Consider the following 19,296-nt stretch of genomic DNA (forward strand, 5'->3'; position numbering starts at 1 on the left):
TAATTTTGGAATAAAGACAGTTCAGCTACTTTTTATAAGAAGTTTATTCCTTTACATTTTAAAGGTTTGATCATTTAAAAGAGTGCATAAGATCATGGATCTTGGTGTTTAAACACACCTGTAATGCAGTTACTATAATACTACTAATTGTAAACAATGTGTGTATGTCTGTAGTATTTATCTATATATAGTGTTTACCTATAGTTTATATAAACAACTATTAACAAAGGAACTGTTAACATTTAAGTGAATTTCGTTAAAAATGTTTACAGTAAGATAAAAGTACATAGGCATAAAAATTTTAACATTTACAGGATATCAGAAAATGTCACAGTAACAGAGAAGTATCAACAAAAACAAGTCTAAGGTATGAAGTGATTTACAAGTGGACTCCTTCGGTGGTACCAGCTGAGCTGGATATGACGGGTTCGCCTGGAGACTCCTGGGGTTGCTGCATGATGTCTGAGGATTCAGTCTTAGGCCTTTTCTGAAATATTTAAATATTGTTGTGTAAGATTTTATTTCATTTTAAGCGTGAGAAATCCAAGATTTGTTTAGATTATTATTATGTGGCAGAATTAATACTGGATAATCCATGGTCAACAAAACAGTTTTCAAGGTATTTTATTAGCATTTTTCCGATATTATAGGATACTATACACGTTCGCCACTAAATACCTTTTTAAAATGAACTATATGATTAACGTCAGAGATTCCTGTGTTGTAATGATTTATTATATTTGAAAAATAGAGGCTATGCTGTGAGACATTCATGCACTATATTGCCATTTGCAGCTACAACAGCTTCTTCTCTTCTGAGAATGCTTTCCACCAGGTTTAGAAGTGTGTTCATGGGAATCTTTATTTGTGATGGCCTTGCTCGCAGTCTCCGCTCTAATTCATCCCAAAAGTGTTCTATTGGGTTGAGGCCATTCTAGAAGCTTAATCTTAGTCTGCCTTATCTATTTCAAACATAGTTTCTGATGTTTACGATCATCATCCTGTTAAACACCTGTGTCCAAAATTCAGTTGTCTGGCAGTTGACTTGAGGTGAAGTTGAAGACTTTTGAGGTAGTCACCCTTTTTGATTATTCCACCTACTTTTTATGTACCGAAACCACTGGTAGTAATATAGCACCGGAGCATGATGGTACCACCACCATGCTTAACAGCTGTCAGTGTTTTCAGGTTTCAAAAGGCCATAAATCAACACTTTTACAACCCATCTGGTTAAGAAATGATTTAAAAAGTTTAATAAGTCAGGATGCCATAAGTTGGGGAAAACCCCGCCAGAACACCATATTTTATGCCAGCGAGTGGCTTTTTGAACGCCTCCTTCTGAGTTGTGGGGAAAATCGCGTTTTTGGAGCACTGAGCATGCTTTTTCCAGCGCTCAGTGACAGCTCTGACAGCGTTTTCTTAAATTATGCAGGGCCCTACCCATGGTTTTCTCATCCACTTAATTTAAATTCCATGATGAATTGGTGTAGTCTGCACTTCTTCTTTTCCAGGTGATCAAAGTTTAACTTAAGTGGATGAGAAAACAATGGGTAGGGCCCTGCATAATTTAAGAAAGCACCATCGCTGCTGTCACTCAGCACTGGAAAAAGCACACTTTTTCCAGTGCTCATAAACGTTGAGCAGCTGTGTGATGTACAAAGCGGCATTCAATGACTCAGAAGAAGAGGTTCAAAACTCCACTTACTAGCATGGAGTTTTTACCAACTTTTACAGTGTCCTGACTTAATAAATGTTGATTTTTCCATTGTTTCTTAAATGATTTGTAAATGTTTATGGCCTAGATGGCTTGCCATTCAAAAGCCACTTCCTGTAATGACTACCCACTAACCAATTTTCCCTCATCTGAGGGTGACAGTTGCCAAAATGGTGACATATCCAAATAATTATATTAAATTGTACGTTTGCATAATTGTTTAAACTGACGACTCTGGATGACACTGCTTAGAAATGGCCCATTAAGCTTCTAGGATGGCCTTCCCAAAGCCTCCGGCCACAACATGTTGAAAATTTGTGATTTATGCTTGAAATCTGGGTCTGTGCCAACAAACCAAACAGTTTAAATTGATTCTATCAATTCTGACAAGAATTACCTTCAGCAAATGTCCAGCAATAATTTTAGCACGAGCTTATTGATGGCTATTCTATTTAAGGTGTGACTTAGGTGTACAATAATTGCAAACCCAAGGAACAAAGTCTTGTTTTTCAAGGCATTAGAATAATTGTACTCTATATCAATAAACTGTTCAAAGAAATCAATAAAATCCTCAAATTATTATGACATTCATGCCTACATTCATGAATATGCATAAACCTTTGGCCATATATATACTAGCTTGACAACAGCTAAAGTTTAGCCTGTACTGTTAGATTACAGATGGAAGGTGTGTTCTTTCCTAAAAACAAATTTCAACTCGCACTTCTCCTTCAAACCTCTGGGGGGGACAATCACAAAAGCTCTGGTGAGGCATTGTGTATGTAGTTACCGCTCTAGCACATAAAGTGACCTAGTGTTTGAGTGGTGATTTGCCATTAAAGCTGACAGATACCAAATGCACCAACCAGGTTGTCTATTAACTGGTTCACAGCAAAAGATGATGGGGCAGGAATAGGATCTATATAACAGGAAATTGATGTCCTCTTATCAAGAACCTGCTGAGCAGCTTATGCCCACTGTTCCAGCTTATATGGAGGAGTTGGTGTTACTGTGAGTGAGGTTTAAAAGAGAACAACTGGTTATCAGCATGATCCTGGTTTCAAAACCAGATCTTCTTATTGGTGAATACCTGCATGGTTGTGGGCTCTCTAAGTCTGTTCACATGTAGCAACACTACCTCTTTGCTTTCCTCCAATGCTTGCACGACAGCTGCCACCACCAGGTTTGCCAGAACAAAATGAACCAAGACCACAAAGGTGGCGAAGCAGATTGGCGAGGCCCACCACAGGTAGCTGGGACAGGCTTTATCATTGGGACGGCATGGGCGTAATGTGTCCTTTAGACACACAGAGCAGGTATAAATGAACCACAAAACCCTGACTGGAGATTCAAGTGTTGATTATTCCTTACTTACAGGTTTTGGACTTCACTGTTTAAAAGACAACATGTGCAGAGTTTGTGTGCATGGGTGAATGAGTACAAGCGTACCTTCAAAATGCCACTCCAGTTGTCCCCTGTGCACACTTTGTACAGTGTGAGCAGCGCCATCCCGAAGTTCTTAAAGTTAGCATACTGATTTATGCCTTCACACGGATAGTCTGGGGTGCATTCTGACAACACACACACACACACACACACACACACACACACACACACACACACACACACACACACACAGTGATTTTTCTGCACTGCCTCCTTGATAAATGCAATAATTCAGTTTAGCACATTTCTAACAACCTCAGTTGACCAAACTGCTGTACAAGTTACGCAAATATCTCCCTTCCTTGTTTTTCTACTTAACAACGTAGATGCAGTGCAAATAAAATAAATCATCTATCAGGCTCCTTTGCATCATCCACAATACATTTATGTGTGTGTGACTGTTATGATAGTAGTTTGACTGACCGAGGTTGCCAAAGAGCTCCACTCCCAGTGCAGCGTAGATGAAAAAGAAGAACATAAAGAGCAGACAGAGGTTTCCAACCTGGAACCAAAATGCCTGTGAAATCCTCTTTGAAGATTTGAATGTATATATTTATATATCCTACTTTTGGTTTGTTTTAAAGACTTCTAAGCATGGAAAGTAAAATCAGCTGGTCTTAGTGAGTTTATTCTGGGTCTTTACCTGTGACAGTGTCTTAGTAATAGTTCTCAGCAGAACTCTGATCTTCTTGGCCTTCAGCACTGAAAAGGGAAACAAGTGTTGTCTTCAAAGTGTTTGTAGATGTGTAGAACACACAAATGCCTTAGTAATAAAAAAGATCTCATATTGTCAAGTGTGTGTTTGTGTGTGTGTACCTTGTGCTAGTCTGAGCACTCTAGTGACGCTCAGGATGCTGGGATTAATGGGAAGACGGTGTTCCATATTCATCTTGGTGAAAATGATAACGATGAAGGAAACCAAGACTATAGCGATGTCCAGCATATTCCAACTAAAGACAAACACACATCATGCGGTCAATCAGGCCTTTACAAAACCCAACAAACCACGTAAGTTAAATTCTTGGGCATAATTGTGTTACCTGTTTTTTATGAACCTCAGTACGCCAAACGCCACAACCTTTAGCATGATTTCCAGGACCAGGAGGACAGTGAACACATAGAAGGAGTACTCTATCATCTGATCTACATACTGAACACACACACATTTCTATCATAGATACATGTGCATTTTTTGAAAGGATTGTGTGTGTGTGTGTGTGTGTGTGTGTGTGTGCGTGTGCATGTGTGTGTGTGTGCGTGTGTGTGTGGATTTGCATTACCAAAGGCTGATTATAGTGTTCCGAAGCCATCAACACGACATTAATGAAGACGACTACTGTCATGAATAACTCGAGGAATCTGCTGGTACTCAGGTCATAGATACGGCGACGCACGAGGGAGTAGTGCCTGAAATAATTCTCCTCTCTACCTGGAAGAGACATGCACACATGTAAGGGTACGGGTATTTAAACATCCACCAACATCTACACTCTGATAGGCGCATCGAGAGGAAGTCTCAGAGTTCAGTATCTTGCCCAACGATGCTTTATTTTCATCACCTTTACTTTTATCCCGTGAGTTTCCTCCTCTCTGCAGCGATTGTTTTTGCTGCTGCCGGCACACGTGGAAGGTCTCCACCATGACGCCGATATACATGTCGAGCAGGAAAAAACTCATTACCATGAAGGAGATGAAATAAATGAGCATCCATTCGTTATAGTTCTTCACAGGCTGAAAAAGAAACACAAGAGGAAAGTCTGTGAGAAATTTAAGAACTAAATAATCGGACTTTAATAATCGTTCTATAGTCACATTAGACTGGACATTAGAGTGTGTGAAGGACTGGAAACATATAAAAGAAGCGCTCAGAGAGCAAACCTCTGTCAGGGCACCTCACTCTGTGGGAGGTATTTACTTGTAATAGTAACAGTAATAGTGTTGTATTTTGTATATATTCATTGTTTTCTTTGTTATTTTTAAAAGTATTGCAAAAAAGTTTGGAGTGCAGTGAAAATATTGCAATACAAATATTGCAGAGGTCAAGTGACATGATATTTTAATTTTTTGTATGGTACTTTCTATATGTTGACAACAAACACCACAGTCTTAGGAACTGTAGTTTCTAAGTTACAGTGTTTTGACCTTTAAATTATTGAGGTGACCTTGAAGACCTTGGTGGATGTCAAATTTTCAAATTTTCACAGATCATGACACCACCAGGTCTTAAAATGACATAAATATATCCTCAGATGAACAACAGCACATCAAGCATTAGTCTGTGTTACTATTAATTTACAAAAACTAAACAAAAATGTAAAAATAGTATGTGAAAAACTAAGGGCACCCTTACTTCTTCTACATGAATTTGTTGATGTTTTTTTATTATGTCCTTCAGACCTTCATTTATTTCCTGGATCCTAAGAACTCAGTTAGCAAACCCATGAAACTTGCTTGAAAAACAAAAAAAGTAAATTCAAACCATGAACTTAGTTACATCATCCCATATAATCACAATCCTTTTACTTCATAATGTGTGTTAGCAACAATGCAAAACATACATTAAAGTACTGGTAGCAAAACTACCTGCTGATCTACTCCCACAGCATCCAGTCCATCATACATGATGTTCATCCAGCCGTCCTTAGAGTACATCACAAACAAGGCTATCAGAGCCTGAATAAGAAACACAGAAACAGCTGTTAAGTTGACATACATTTATTTTCCGGGTGCCTATATTAATAGAACATTAATATTAACAAGTCACAGTCTCCTCTGGAGGTCTGGGTTTGAATCCTACTTCTGAGATGAAATGTTTTAAACTCAGCCACAGAGAGGCTGTACCTATTGTACCTATTGTACCTATCCCAACCTCAGATAAAAGGGGAGGGTTAACTGTTAACAATGGCTACAGTGCTGTTGAGCAACAGATCCAGTGGAAACCATGCTACTGTTAGCCGAAGACAAAGTAGGACGAGAGGGGGAAGGGGAAGGTTGACTTAAATATGAAACTTGATTTAGAGACAAAGGTAGAGATGGAAGGCCGAGATGATTTGGACATGTGTAGAGGGGGGAATGTGGACATGATGGACAAGTTGTGTTAAATATGGAGCTGTTGATCGTTTCTATACTTGTACTTAACAACAATGTGGAACTAATCCGTACCTGAGGAAAGTTGTCAAAGTTGTACTCCTTCCGAACCCACGTATAATTAGCAGAGAGACATTCGGCCTTATTGGTGATGTTTGAAGTGTTTTCACCCTCACAGTAGAAGAACTTTCCTTTGAACAGCTGCAGCGTGAGTGTGAAATAAAGACAGAGGCAGAGGGTTTATTGTGATGTCAGGTTATTACACTGTTGATGCCAAAAGGAGTACACACTCTTGGGTGTTAACTGTGAATGTTTGGCTAAAAGCTAACAAGGAGTCATGCTGTAATTGTGTTCAAAAAGTCTGTGTGTGTGTGTGTGTGGTGTGTTTGGGAGGGGGTGGGGGCTAACCTGAACCCCAAGGATCCCAAAGAAAAAGAAGAGGACACAGCAAATCAGGACAATGTTCCCAATTGGTTTAGCAGAGGCGATAAGAGCTTTGACAGCCAGCTTCAGTTTTGGGGTTTGCTTGATCATCCTGGGACACACAAACATACATGTATGTATTAACGCCAGCACATCTACACACAGACATATACGGAGAAAAGTAAGACAAATCTCAAATGAGGTGCTGCATATGACAACAAACATCTATTTACACAGCGTGTGTGTACACACGGTACCTCAGCGTGCGAAGTGTTCTTAGCAGCCGAAAAACTTTGAGGATGCTGAGCATGTTCTTTTTGTCAGAAGTGACCAAAGTGATAATAAAGTTGGTTAAGGACAGAATCACCAAAAAGCCGTCCATGAGATTCCAGAATGACCGGCAGTAGCTGCCCTTCCCGATCACCAAGCCAAGAGCTATAACCTTGTGTTAAAGCAATAAATCAACAGTATAAATTCAAAACATCCCTGATTCCCACAGCTGAAACTACTCACAATCTGAGGTTGAAAATGTTTGATCAAAACTGAAGAACATTATTTTGAAAAAAACAAATAAAAGCAAATCTGGTGTTTACCTTAATAACCATCTCGATCAGGAAGACGGCAGTAAAAACAGAACAGGATGCATTCAGGATCAAGCGTTCCTTTAGAGCAGAGCGACATTCACTTGTAACCTACATGTGTTTCCTTTTAGAAACATACGCTCACTTGACACTTCATTAGGTATACTAAAGAAGTTTCACACATCACGTGCAAGTGTGAGAACCTCTATAGAAGCAAAAGTATTGTCCGTTTGCTGGTCTGAGGAGTTCGAGTGAGTGTTAACACAATGCCACAATCTTCTCAGGAGCAAGTTCGCCCCAAAGTCAGACCGTGCGAGACTCAAAGACCTCAGACTCTACAGGCGAAATCTTTTTACGTTTTTTTTTACAGGACTGCACAGAGGCTTGAAGTGTTCATCACCCAGCTTGGCAGCATGTAACTCCACACAGATGCCACACCTGAAATGCGTCTATATATTTGTGCTTCTCTGACTGAGTATATCTGTAACTGCTCCAGATGTGGGTCTCACCATGCTTTTAGGGTTTATGCTGGGCCTCTCCATAGCAATGGTGACACAGTTCAGCAGAATGAAGAAGAGAATCACATGGTCAAACACCTTGTGAGACATCAAACGCTGGCAAAATCTACGCAACCTAAAACAAACGCCGACACTTTAATTACAGTCGTTTAAGAACGAAACAAACACAATTAAGGTCAGAAAAACATGAGGCTTGAAATGTCCCGAGGATTCCTCTCACTGTTCTGTAAAACCATTTGAATATTTTAGATAACTAATTTTAAACTTAGGTATTTGTATGCACAAATTCACCTTTCATGGACTCTACAGGTAAAATATGTATATGTTTCAATCCAGTTGGTCCTCAGAAGTGTAGAATTTTATACTTTTACCTTTATTTCTATAAAATATTGATTTGTCTTACAAGGTCAAGGAAATCAGGGAGAACCTGTGCAGTTCATAACAAACAGGACATGGACAGTAAATACACTATTCAGGTACCGTCATTAGGACTTTGTCTATCCAGCTAAACATGCTGCTGTTAGCCCTCTGAGGCCACTTTCATCATACTGTAAGCATGGTTATCTTATTAACGTCAATCTATTTTCATGGTGTAGGACTTATTTGCATCAAAGTGCCATTAGCATCCACATAGCTGCACTGTTAGGATTAAAACTTGTTCAAACACCAGTTGAAACAAAGACTCAGCGTCTTGCTGCTAACGTGTGAATGATCTGAAAGTGCTGCCGTGTTCGGTGACTCCAGAGGGTTAATGCCAGCAACAGATAGGACAGGAGCGATGGCGGTTAAATACAATTTAAATGACTGTTGATTTGTATCCAAGTAAATTACAGATGTGTGGAGCCGCACAGGAAAAGTCTTTCTAAGTTCTGAGTAACTATTAGCTAGTTTAGTGGACCTGAATGAGCTTCAGTGTTAAGGAAATCTCAGCTAGTAAAAACGTAAAAGTCAGTGGAGCTCTGTCCAGTCAAACGTAATAAAGTAAAGAGTAAAAAATCTCATGAAACTAAGTATGAAGTGTGTGTCCCTTGTTGTGTGTGAATCACTTACCTGTTCTGTGGAGACAGCATGTACAATGACCAGTCTTTATGCTGCTGGCACCACAGCAGCACTTTCTGAATCCTATTCAAAAATCTCTGCAGGAGTCAACGGTCACACATCGGTCACTCCTCTTTATCCAAAGCATAAATAGAATACTGAAAAAAAGCCAACCTAGACCTTAAAAACAATCATTTTTATACTTACAGTGAAACTGTTGTTTTTTGTCTGTGTGGAGGGAATCTCAGAGGCTGAGGCACTCCCACTGGGTCTGCTGGGCTCAGTGGCAGGAACAGAATATTCTCCTGTGATTGTTCTGGGGCCCTGGAATAACATGAGCAAAGGTGTGAGTGGCAGTGTGAATGTTTGAACAAAGGCACCTTCAGCCAGTTGCTGGATTTATAAATCAGCAAATAGCAAAGTCAATTAAAAGTCTTCTCAGTACCTCCTCAAGGGAGCTTTCGGCCTCACATGCCAAGCTGGGACAGCGAGAGGAGTCTTGATGAATGTTTTCACTGGGCTGTCAGAAGGTACATCAGGAAACAGAGATCGGCAGCGGTGTGTGTGCACACACACACCTTTAATGTTATCGTAACTTAACATTAAACTCAAGAAAACTGAAACAGTTCTTACCCTGGCCTGGAAGCTGTCAACCCCTATGCCCACCAGTACATTAAGAAGAACATTTTTTCCAAACACAATGATGGCAATAAAGTAGAAAGCTGCCCACGGGGAGGTGGCAGCCACGGCATTATAAAGCACCACGTTCCAGTCGTCCTGAGTCAGAATCTAGATAGATTAACAAAACTTTCATTCTTTGTGGCACAGATTCAACAAGGTGCTGGAAACACAGCTTGGAGATTTTGGTCCATATTGACATGAGAGCATCACATGGCCAGTGGGGCCGATATGGCAGCCTCGCTTCTGTCTGTCTGCCCCAAGGCAGCTCTGGCTACAACTCTGGTTTGCCTGCACCAGTGTGTGAATGTGAGAGTGAATGAATAGTAGAATTGCAAAGCGCTTTCGTTGCCTAGAAAAGCGCTATACAAATGCAATCCATTATTATCACATAGTTGCTGCAGATTTGTCAGCTGTACATCAAAAACATTGATGACATTCCCCCACATCCTACACTACAGCCTCATTTTCATTGTGTTTTCCATGTTCTTGAATATTCTTTGATAATATGTAGTATAATAAAAGATTATCTATTAACACATAGCACATCATTTTCCATGCATAAAGACTCCGGCCATACACTCACTGGACACTTTATGATCCCCCACATCCCGGAGGTTTCTATTGATGGTGACACATGTTCCTAATAAAGCGCCCATTGAGTGCACATGACAATGAAACAACACACATCCCAAAGTCAAAACCTCACCTGGAACACAGTGACCATGGACCACAGCAGGCTGTCAAAGTTTTTTCGATCATCAGCGGTTTCATTATACATTGACCTGAAGTGGAATTTGCATCCAAAGAGGTGCATGCCCACAATGCTGCAAACAAACAGCAAGCTGCAGTGAGAATCACATGTATGTAAATATGGCATCTGAAGGGTGACAGAAAATATAACAACTAAATCAGAAACTGTATTTAAAGAAGCAAACTGTCATTTTGAAGCCTCAACTTGTGCAAATTCTTAAATATATTTATTTATTTATCAAGTTTTTTTAAATTGTAACTAGTAGCTCTGATTTTGGAGTGAAGGACACTGCATGCTCATATGTAAATCACTTGGCAGGCGCAAAGTATCAATGCTTTAAAATCATTTTTCTCCATCATTACTTTTCATAATTTATCAAATTAGCACCAAAATGTATTAAGAATTTTAAATAATGTCCATATCAGGAGATTATTTACTGATGTGAGTAGGCTCAGTCACAGACCCATAAAACCTTGATGCTAGAGGAGTCGCCCCCTGGTGGCTGTTAGGCAGAATGTAATTTAAAGGAACTTTGGTATTGGCTTTACTTTTCAGCCCAGTAAACAACGTCTATCGTTTATATACAGTCTATGAATATAACATCTTAGAGCTCACAAATGTGTACACAGAGACTCTTGGTGTGTGGATACATACCTAAAAATGAAAATGACAAACAGCATTAACCAGCACAGAGTGGATGCCTCTCTAATCGTCCTCTTCAGGACCAGCAGTTGCCTCTTCAGGTACGGGAGGAAGTGAAACACCCTCACGAAGCGCAGCACATGAAATGCTCGCACAACTGACAGCTTGCCATCAGCTTTGGAGCCTAATTCCCATAAACTGAAAACCACAAACAAACACGTTAACGTGCAGCTCTGTCAGATCACTTTGTCCACAATGACTAATAACTGTATGCTGAGATGATGCTTTATTATACTGATATCATTAGTCTGACCTGTTGGAAATACATCTAACATGATACAAACACTAGGATGTGGCTTCAGAAATATTTATAAGAAAAATAAAAATGACAAAAGTAAGAAGAGCGAGAATAAAGTTACATTTATTTAAACTTGAGAAACCCCTAAAGAAACAAAGAAATGTTTGCGAATGTGACGCAATAAAACAATAAGCAAAGTTTCAAAGTCAAAGGACAAAGGTTTATACCTGGTGAGAACAACCACAAAGTCGAAGATGTTGTCAAGGTCCGCAAAGTACATCCACGAGAGGGCGATCAGCTTTATTATCATCTCCACCACAAATATAATGGTAATAATTATGTTACTGACAATTAATACTCGCGTCAACTCCTGAGGCTGCAGGAGGAGAAAATGGAAATAAATAAGAAAACAGAATCACACACAGACAAGAGAAATAAGAATCATTTAAATGCATGAACGTAAGGGAAGAGTCATCATTAGATGCAAAAGTAAATATGGATTTTTTTAATGACGCCTCTTATCTCTTCTTACTCTTAATCTAACAGCGCAAGCTTCTTATATCACTGAGATCAAATTTATGTGATAAATAATCGCAAACATGTCTCACCTGGTTGTAGTGCTCCATCGCCATGGTAACAATAGTGATGAAAATAGCAATAATGATGATTCGATTAAAGAATTTAGTGTTGATGAGAATGTTAAACTTTTCCTTGAAAGGGATCCAGACCTGGTGCTGGAAGATGAGACAGTTGGTTAGGCGAATCACAAACAGCTAACGCTATTATGACTGATGTTACTGCACCCAGTTGCACACTGGTCTTACCAGTGTGGGTTTGACATGTGTTGAGCTCTTGATGGGCTGCACCCTGTTATAATGTAAACACACAGCACGTGAAAAACTGTTCATAGCTAACAAAAGGACCTCACTGACCTAAGCTGTGACCTATGTTCTTCTAGTACTTTCTGTATTCGTATTCTTAAATATTTCTTCTTTTTACTTCCATTTGTAAAGAAAGCTCAACTTTGTTTGTTTTTTTTACCTAGCCTGACATAAAACTACATTCCTGACACAGTCTTACATACTTTAGCACCCTGTAAACTACAAATCTGACCTCAAACACAACAAAGTCTAGATTTTAAAGCCACGGTACTTTTCTTACCTGGTGGTCATCATCTTCAGGAAGGAAACAAACTTCCTGAAGAGAGTTTTAAAAGACAGAGGACCAGCATGCTGCTCTGTTGTGACCCTTGCGAAGTTCTCTGAGAACTGGGTTGCAATGATGACTGCACACACATTCATTATGATAAAGGAGCCAATCTAGTTGAGGAGATGAAGAATTAGCTATAGAGTTTCTGGGGAAATTGCACAACCAACTATGAAGGGTTGTTGAAATCTACACATAAGAAACAAAAAGTTCAGCATCCTCTGATTTAGTAGTTTTGTTTTCCAGAAGGGCACGTCAATACTTGTTATTGAATACATAATAAAAATGATTTAACAGGTGTGGGTACTTACAATAGTGACAAGTATGAAAAACACAAAACTCCAGAAGGAATAAGAGTCCATAACATAATACATGATATTGGTCCATCCTTCAAGTGTCACAACCTGGGAGCAGGGAGACACAGAGAGACATAAATACGATCCCTCTACATTACAGATGGCAAAACAGCAGGCAGATGAACAGATAAACTGCACTATATGCCAAAGAAAATGCATTTGTTTTATGAATTTTGAATCTTTGAGTGAACTGCCATACAGAGGTCGACATAATCCAGATGTTTTTCTGTGCATATCAACAATTTCTTACCTGGAAAATGGTTATCCAGGCATAGACGATGTTATCAAAGTTAATAACTCCCAAGTCAGGGTTGTGGTCCCCAGCACGGCATACATTGTAGTACATGTTCCAGTTTACACATTGGCCGGCTTGGATCAGCTCGTCTGCTGCCAGTGTGCACATTTTGCCATGCTCCTGGTAGGGCGGCACATCACGGCAAAAGCGTCCTCCACCCTTGTCGTCAGGTGAACAGATGAACGAGGACCGTCCACCAAAGATGGGCACAAAGTATGGACTCAGGGACACGTTATACATTCTAGATAGAAACAGATAACAATGTGCACATATTATGTAAAACAATCATTTAAATATAGTCAATCATTTCAGTGTTGTATGTATGAGAAGCTGCTGTATATGGCAACCCCTCCCTGAGCCTGGCTCTGCCAGATGTTTCTTTCTGTAAGAATGTTTTTTTCTGTCCCACAGTCACCTGGTACTTGCTCATGTCAGATGTTGAGGTTTTGTCTAATATTGTAGGGCTTTTGCAATGCCATGAAAATGTATGACCCTTCCCGATTTGTTCATTTTTTGCATATTTGTTACACTTACTATTAGACAAAAATGACCACGTTAAATAAAGAACACAGTTTTTAAATGAGGCATTTGACGGCGTCCTTTTGAGTATCCTGTGGGGGTACTTTGAGTGAATGGGACTTCTCCAAAGGGTGGCTTCTTCCTTAAAGATAGATTGAGGAGTTCACTAGTAGAGCCATTAGTCCTCCACATCGAAAGCAGCCAGATGAGATGGTTCAGGCATCTGACTGGAATGCCTCCTGGGTGAGGTGATCCAAGCAGTCCCCACCGGGAGGAGGTCCCGGGATAGACCCAAGACAAACTGGAGAGATTACATCTGTCAGATGGTGTTCCACTGGATAAGCTGGGGTGTGGGAGGTTTGGGTTTTATGCTTAGGTTGTTGCACCCACGACCCTGCCCCCAATAGGCAGTAGAAAATGGATGGAAGGCATTTGATAAATTTAATACTTACAGACATTATTTGCTATAGGCAGAGAGTTGGATTAAAAAATTGGTTAAAGTTTGTTAGAAGCTTGTGCTGCCCAGAGAAAAAAGAAAAAACATGAAAGTCTTAGAAGAGCAGATGAAGCAGTTTACATACGTCAGGATGTCCTCGCCCAGGAAGCAGCGGTTGCGCAACTTCCCCGCCCACATCTGAACTCCAATGACTCCGAAGATGTGGATGACAAACGCGTAGAGGATGAGAACATTACCAAGCATGGGGGCCGTTTCAAGGAGTATTGTCACCAATATCCGCATACCTACACAAATGAGCAAGAAAATGGTAGCTTACGTGAATAATAGTTCGACTTTCTCTGAAAACTTTAATTTGTTTTGTAATTCTGGACTAAAACCCTTCTCCTTGGATCCAGCAGGTACTGTGCATTTGTATAGATCATAGTAAAAAGCTTAACAGAAACTCAATTACTGCATTCCATATGCTCGACGATGACCAAACAACGAATCCATACACTGGGGGAAATAATTATTTGATCCCCTCCTGAAATTGTAAGTTTGCTCTCTGTGGTCTTATGGTGTCATGGTCCCCGTGTCTGCCCGGCTGACTCAGGTTGGCTACATATGTTTCTTGTTTACATCTACCTCTCTCACGCTTGCCGTGTCTCGCCGGGGCGGAGCTCATTGCGGGCTCCCGCCCCTGGCCCTCGCACCTGAAGTTAATCACACACCTGTGGCTCATCGCCTGAACTCATCCACTACTTAAGGCAGTGGCTGGAAACATGTCGTCGCTGGACTATTGAGTAACCTCGGTAGTAAGCTCCGAAGTACTAGTCTCTTGTTGCCTTTTCGTATCACTGACCCTTTGGATTTATCACTTGTTGTCTGTAAACAGGAATTCCGTTTCCCTGGAACCCTTGGTGTGCGGGCTTGCTGGTGTGCTGTGTTTTTTGTGAAGTATGCGCTTGAGTCCATCCCACTTCGTGACATATGGTTATTTCATTTTACTGAAGAGGGACAGAAAATCAACCAAACATCCTGAAGAAATAAATCCGAAAGTGAGAAATTTCACTAATTTCTTATTACATTGTTTTCTTATTGTTTTGAAAAGATTCCACGAAAAACGTCTCAGAATTTAATTACTTACATTACTTACTGTGAAATCTTAAATATTTAAAAGATACTTTATTGACGTTGTATACTTCAGGGAGATTTGTCACAACGGTTACAATGCAGTGATGAAATGTTAAATTTTCCCCTTTATAATCACATATAAATTAGCAAATACCTTTATTCACAGTATTCAGTTACAAATAAACAACCTGTGGAGCAAAAATCTTTGTTACTGTTGTTTAACTGGAGTGCTTCAACATTTTAAACTAAATCTGATTTTAACAAAGAAAAAACACTGCTACCCCTCAACCTCCCAGTAGACACACCTATGGATTCAATTACAAAATCCTACGTCACCTTATTCTCGAATTATCGCAATCACAAGATTTTCAGAGAACTTGAGCTTGAGGTCAAGGTCACTGAGATTTGAACTAGTCCAAGATTTTTAGTAAATACATCTATGATATCATAGGTGATGTACTGAAACTCATACATCACTTTGTACTTGAGTTATCAAATTCACAAACTTGGATGACCATGCCACATGCTCGCCTGCCTTTTAAAACTCTCCTTGTTTAGCCCTCCAGTCTAAACAATGTAGTGTACATTCAAAATAACCATACTAATCTAAATAATGACAATCATCAGGCCTCTGTTCTATCCAAACTCTGTAAATATCGACTTACTTGGTACTCGGCTGATTAATCTCACTGGCTTGATGGCATGAGATGCTTCTACGTGGAGATTAAAGAATCTAAACGTATAATCCATTAGCCTGAAGGGGCAGTTACAGACACAAACAAGAAGAAGAGCTTTACTTTCTTTCATTCATAAAAATAAGTGTGCCTTCCAATAATGTAAAACTGCATCTTTTTGAAATTGCCCTGCAAAAGTTTTTAAACTGAAACTAAATTCTAGAGACACATAGATATAGACACATGGATACTAACTCTGCAAAGATGATGAAAAGGTCAAACTTGTTCCAGTGGCTGCTCAGGTAGCTTCCTTTATGGCCGATGAATCCCAGGGCTATTGCCTTAATGAGCATTTCCATGATGAAGTAAAGAAAGACGAGAGAACCCAAAATCTGTATACAGAGAACGAAAAACAACGTCATATCAAATATCAAAACATACAAGGCATACTGCTGACATACAATCACTGGTAACAACGGCAGTAGCACAGATATAACATACTATATCCAGATGATGCATCTGAGCTTTTAAGGGGGTCTTGGGGTCAGGCTATGGGCTCTGATCCATTCCTACAAGATTTTACTGTTTAATTTGACTTATTGCAATAAGTTACCTCCTCTTTAAGATGACATATTGTTAAGTGACTGTTCTGACGCAGTTAATGCTGACTTATGTCAGGTTAAGAAAAAAGAGATAACCAGCTTAATTAAAGTCATTCAACAGAAATATGTGGAAATGAAATACATGTTTGTCATTCAAAATTCTCTCTTTCTGTGTTAAATCTGTTTTTGGCCACAAATAAGACAAACCAAAAAATCCTTTAAATGATGTCAGTAATCCTGTCAGTTTTTAAAGAAGAACATTTAAAAAGCAGCTGCAGAATTGAAATATTAAGTGTAGGACTAGCACTGTTAGTATCATATATGGTACAAAAACTCACATTTTAAACTTAAAACCTGTCCTTGACAAAGCACTTCAGGATTTTTCAACGAGGACATCATGAAGCCAAGAATCAAGATTACGCAAGCACATTATGGTACTAACAAATGAGAGAGTTTACGAAGTGTGTTATAAACTACAGCTTATCATTAGTCTTTAAAGGGACAGTTCACGTGTTGTACATTTGTATACTTTCTGTTGGACCTGTTGTGCCATCTTCATCTAAATTGCTATGATTTGAAGTTCAGCCGTAGAAATATTAGCAAAATATTCATGATTCCCAAAATTTACTTTTTTTTCTACAGAACTAGAACAGCCAACCAAAGATGATGAAGATGAAGATGCATAATTTCTTCTGCACAGTGATAAGCATTGGACTAAAACATAAGCAGGTCTCTAGTAAACACTTCTAGTCTGCTAGTCTCTTCTTCTGACGCTCAGCTCATTAAAACAACCTCTCGGGTGAAGCTCTCCTCTTCCACCTCTACACGAGGCTGGTACATGCCGTCATTCACGCAGCTGAGCAGGACCACCAGTATGGACAAATAATCCAACCATGTAGAAGAAGAAGAGGTTAAGGTCTAAACACATTCAAAAAAATTCATCAACAACAGATGAAGCTTTCATACTAAAAGTATTTTACGTGGACATATTGAGTGGTATACAAGAGAAAAAAAACATAAAAATAAATAAAAAGGTTTGAAATTGAGTTAATGACATTCTTACTTCATTCAGTACAGAAAGGATATGGGCCAGAGACTATTTTGAGGAACCATATGCGGGGTCTACTCGTCTGCTTTAGTCTGAAGCACACAGGCGCCACCTCTGGGAAGGGAAGCTGCTCCTCTACAACGACGCCTCTACATCTCTCATGGATTTCATGCATAATGAAACCAGAACCGCATCTGAGAGAGGTCAGGAAAAAGGGGTAAAGAAAACCATGATATACAGATCTATTTGGAGAAACAACTTCCTGCATAATTTTTCAGAGTATGAAGAGCATGGCGAGGTGTTTTCTTGCATAATAAAGTTAAGTAGTCCCACACTTTATATGGATTTCTGTTAAATGTTTGGATACATTTCATTACACCTGTTCAACTGCTCCTTAAGTCAAATACTTAATCAGACAATCACATGGCAGCAACTCAGTGGATTTATTAATGCAAGCATGGTCAAGATTAACAGTGGAAATTTAAACTGATTATCATAATGGAGAACAAAGGGGATTTAAGTGATTTTGAATGTGGCTAATTGTTGACCCCAGAGGAGCTGGTCTGAGTATTTCAGAAACTTGCTCTCAGACATATCTGCAATCAGTTTCTGTCAAAGTGACTTTTATATATCATCCAGGTAAAAACTTCCATTGACATTAAAAATGTCTTGAAATCTCTTTGAAGAAAGTTATAAAAAATGCCGAGGGTGCAGCAGAAATCCAGTGGCCAAAAGGATCTGTATTGATTATAATGTAGAATACAGAGTAGATGAAATAGCGCACAGCCATTTGCAAGGATCCTTTCAAAACACGTTAATCAGTAAAAATCTATTACAGTGCTTACAGTGTGTTAGATGGAGAATTAATTAATTATATTAATAATTGGAAATATAACAAAAATATTAGACAAATAATAATAAAACTAATAATCGCGCACACATAAAATCATAGGATTAATGTTTGGCATGACACCTGTACCAGTTACTGTGAAATGTAAAATAAGTGTAAAGTATCAACCTGGGTAATGATAGCTGAGTGTTAGCAACATGTCAGAACCAATGAGTTAGGAAAGCTGTCAAATAAATGTAAAAAAAAAAAAAATGATTGTAGTTCTCACTGAAATGAATTGACAACTTTTGACTGTTTTAAGTTGTATGTCCGGAAGAGCAGTGACTCAGCACATTAACCTTAAGTGTACCTTATTTAGACGACATGCTAACATTTTAGTGACTTCGCATTAGCCTAAAGCTACAGTCATTGGAGGCTACATGATGGGGCTGTTAGTATGACACTGTCATAGACATGAATAGGCGACACACAATCATAAACTCTCAATTTGTTTTCTACTTATCCAAATTTGGTTGGATTAGCTAACTGGTTTTGAATAAAAGAGTTGCGTATGGCATTAGCTAGCTAACTAACTAGCCTCTTTTAAATAATAACTATAGGCACTGGAGACAAACATTTAACAGTTTGCAAACATGTTACCCTCAGGTTCAGCAGTAAACATACAATAGTAAAACTTGGAAAACCCTTTCCTAATTTAGCTCAATCAATCAATTAATCAATCAATCAAAAGAAAATCCAACAATGCTTTGGGGACATTTCTGTACCCTAATTATGGTACTACAATTTATTTTTAAACAAATTTAAAACTACTTTATTACACTTAACTCTGAAAATGTTCATTTTTACATTTTCAAAAACACTTAAGTTACATTTTTCCCCCAAACAGACTCACAGGTTTCTGATTGTGAATTCTCCTCTTCACCTTGACTTCGGCCAATCAAAGGTAAATGAGCCAAACTCTGACGTGAAGCTGTAACCAACAGCAACCATTCTGAAA

General features: G+C 39.1%; 1 protein-coding gene across 1 annotated transcript; it reads right to left on the reverse strand.

The window, feature by feature from the left end:
- Window positions 1-72: 72 nt before the first annotated feature.
- Window positions 73-19,264, reverse strand: LOC102192830 (voltage-dependent T-type calcium channel subunit alpha-1H-like). Its single transcript, XM_005721723.1, has 33 exons — window positions 19,192-19,264; window positions 17,488-17,643; window positions 17,194-17,296; window positions 16,055-16,191; window positions 15,791-15,879; window positions 14,137-14,296; window positions 12,992-13,277; window positions 12,697-12,789; window positions 12,341-12,498; window positions 12,004-12,046; window positions 11,788-11,913; window positions 11,407-11,555; window positions 10,894-11,079; window positions 10,195-10,312; window positions 9,441-9,596; window positions 9,253-9,327; window positions 9,015-9,131; window positions 8,820-8,905; window positions 7,761-7,884; window positions 7,264-7,332; window positions 6,928-7,112; window positions 6,656-6,782; window positions 6,323-6,448; window positions 5,744-5,833; window positions 4,720-4,891; window positions 4,441-4,589; window positions 4,201-4,310; window positions 3,977-4,110; window positions 3,804-3,862; window positions 3,584-3,662; window positions 3,164-3,285; window positions 2,853-3,011; window positions 73-487 (listed from the first exon to the last, which is right to left on the reverse strand). Exons 2-33 carry the CDS (start codon window positions 17,622-17,624, stop codon window positions 380-382), a joined length of 4,032 nt encoding a protein of 1,343 aa, XP_005721780.1. The 5' UTR covers window positions 17,625-17,643; window positions 19,192-19,264; the 3' UTR covers window positions 73-379.
- Window positions 19,265-19,296: the final 32 nt, after the last annotated feature.

This window comes from Pundamilia nyererei, unplaced genomic scaffold (genome assembly GCF_000239375.1).
Source record: "Pundamilia nyererei isolate P.nyererei 1_Seehausen unplaced genomic scaffold, PunNye1.0 scaffold00005, whole genome shotgun sequence".
NCBI classification, from domain to species: Eukaryota; Metazoa; Chordata; class Actinopteri; order Cichliformes; family Cichlidae; genus Pundamilia; species Pundamilia nyererei.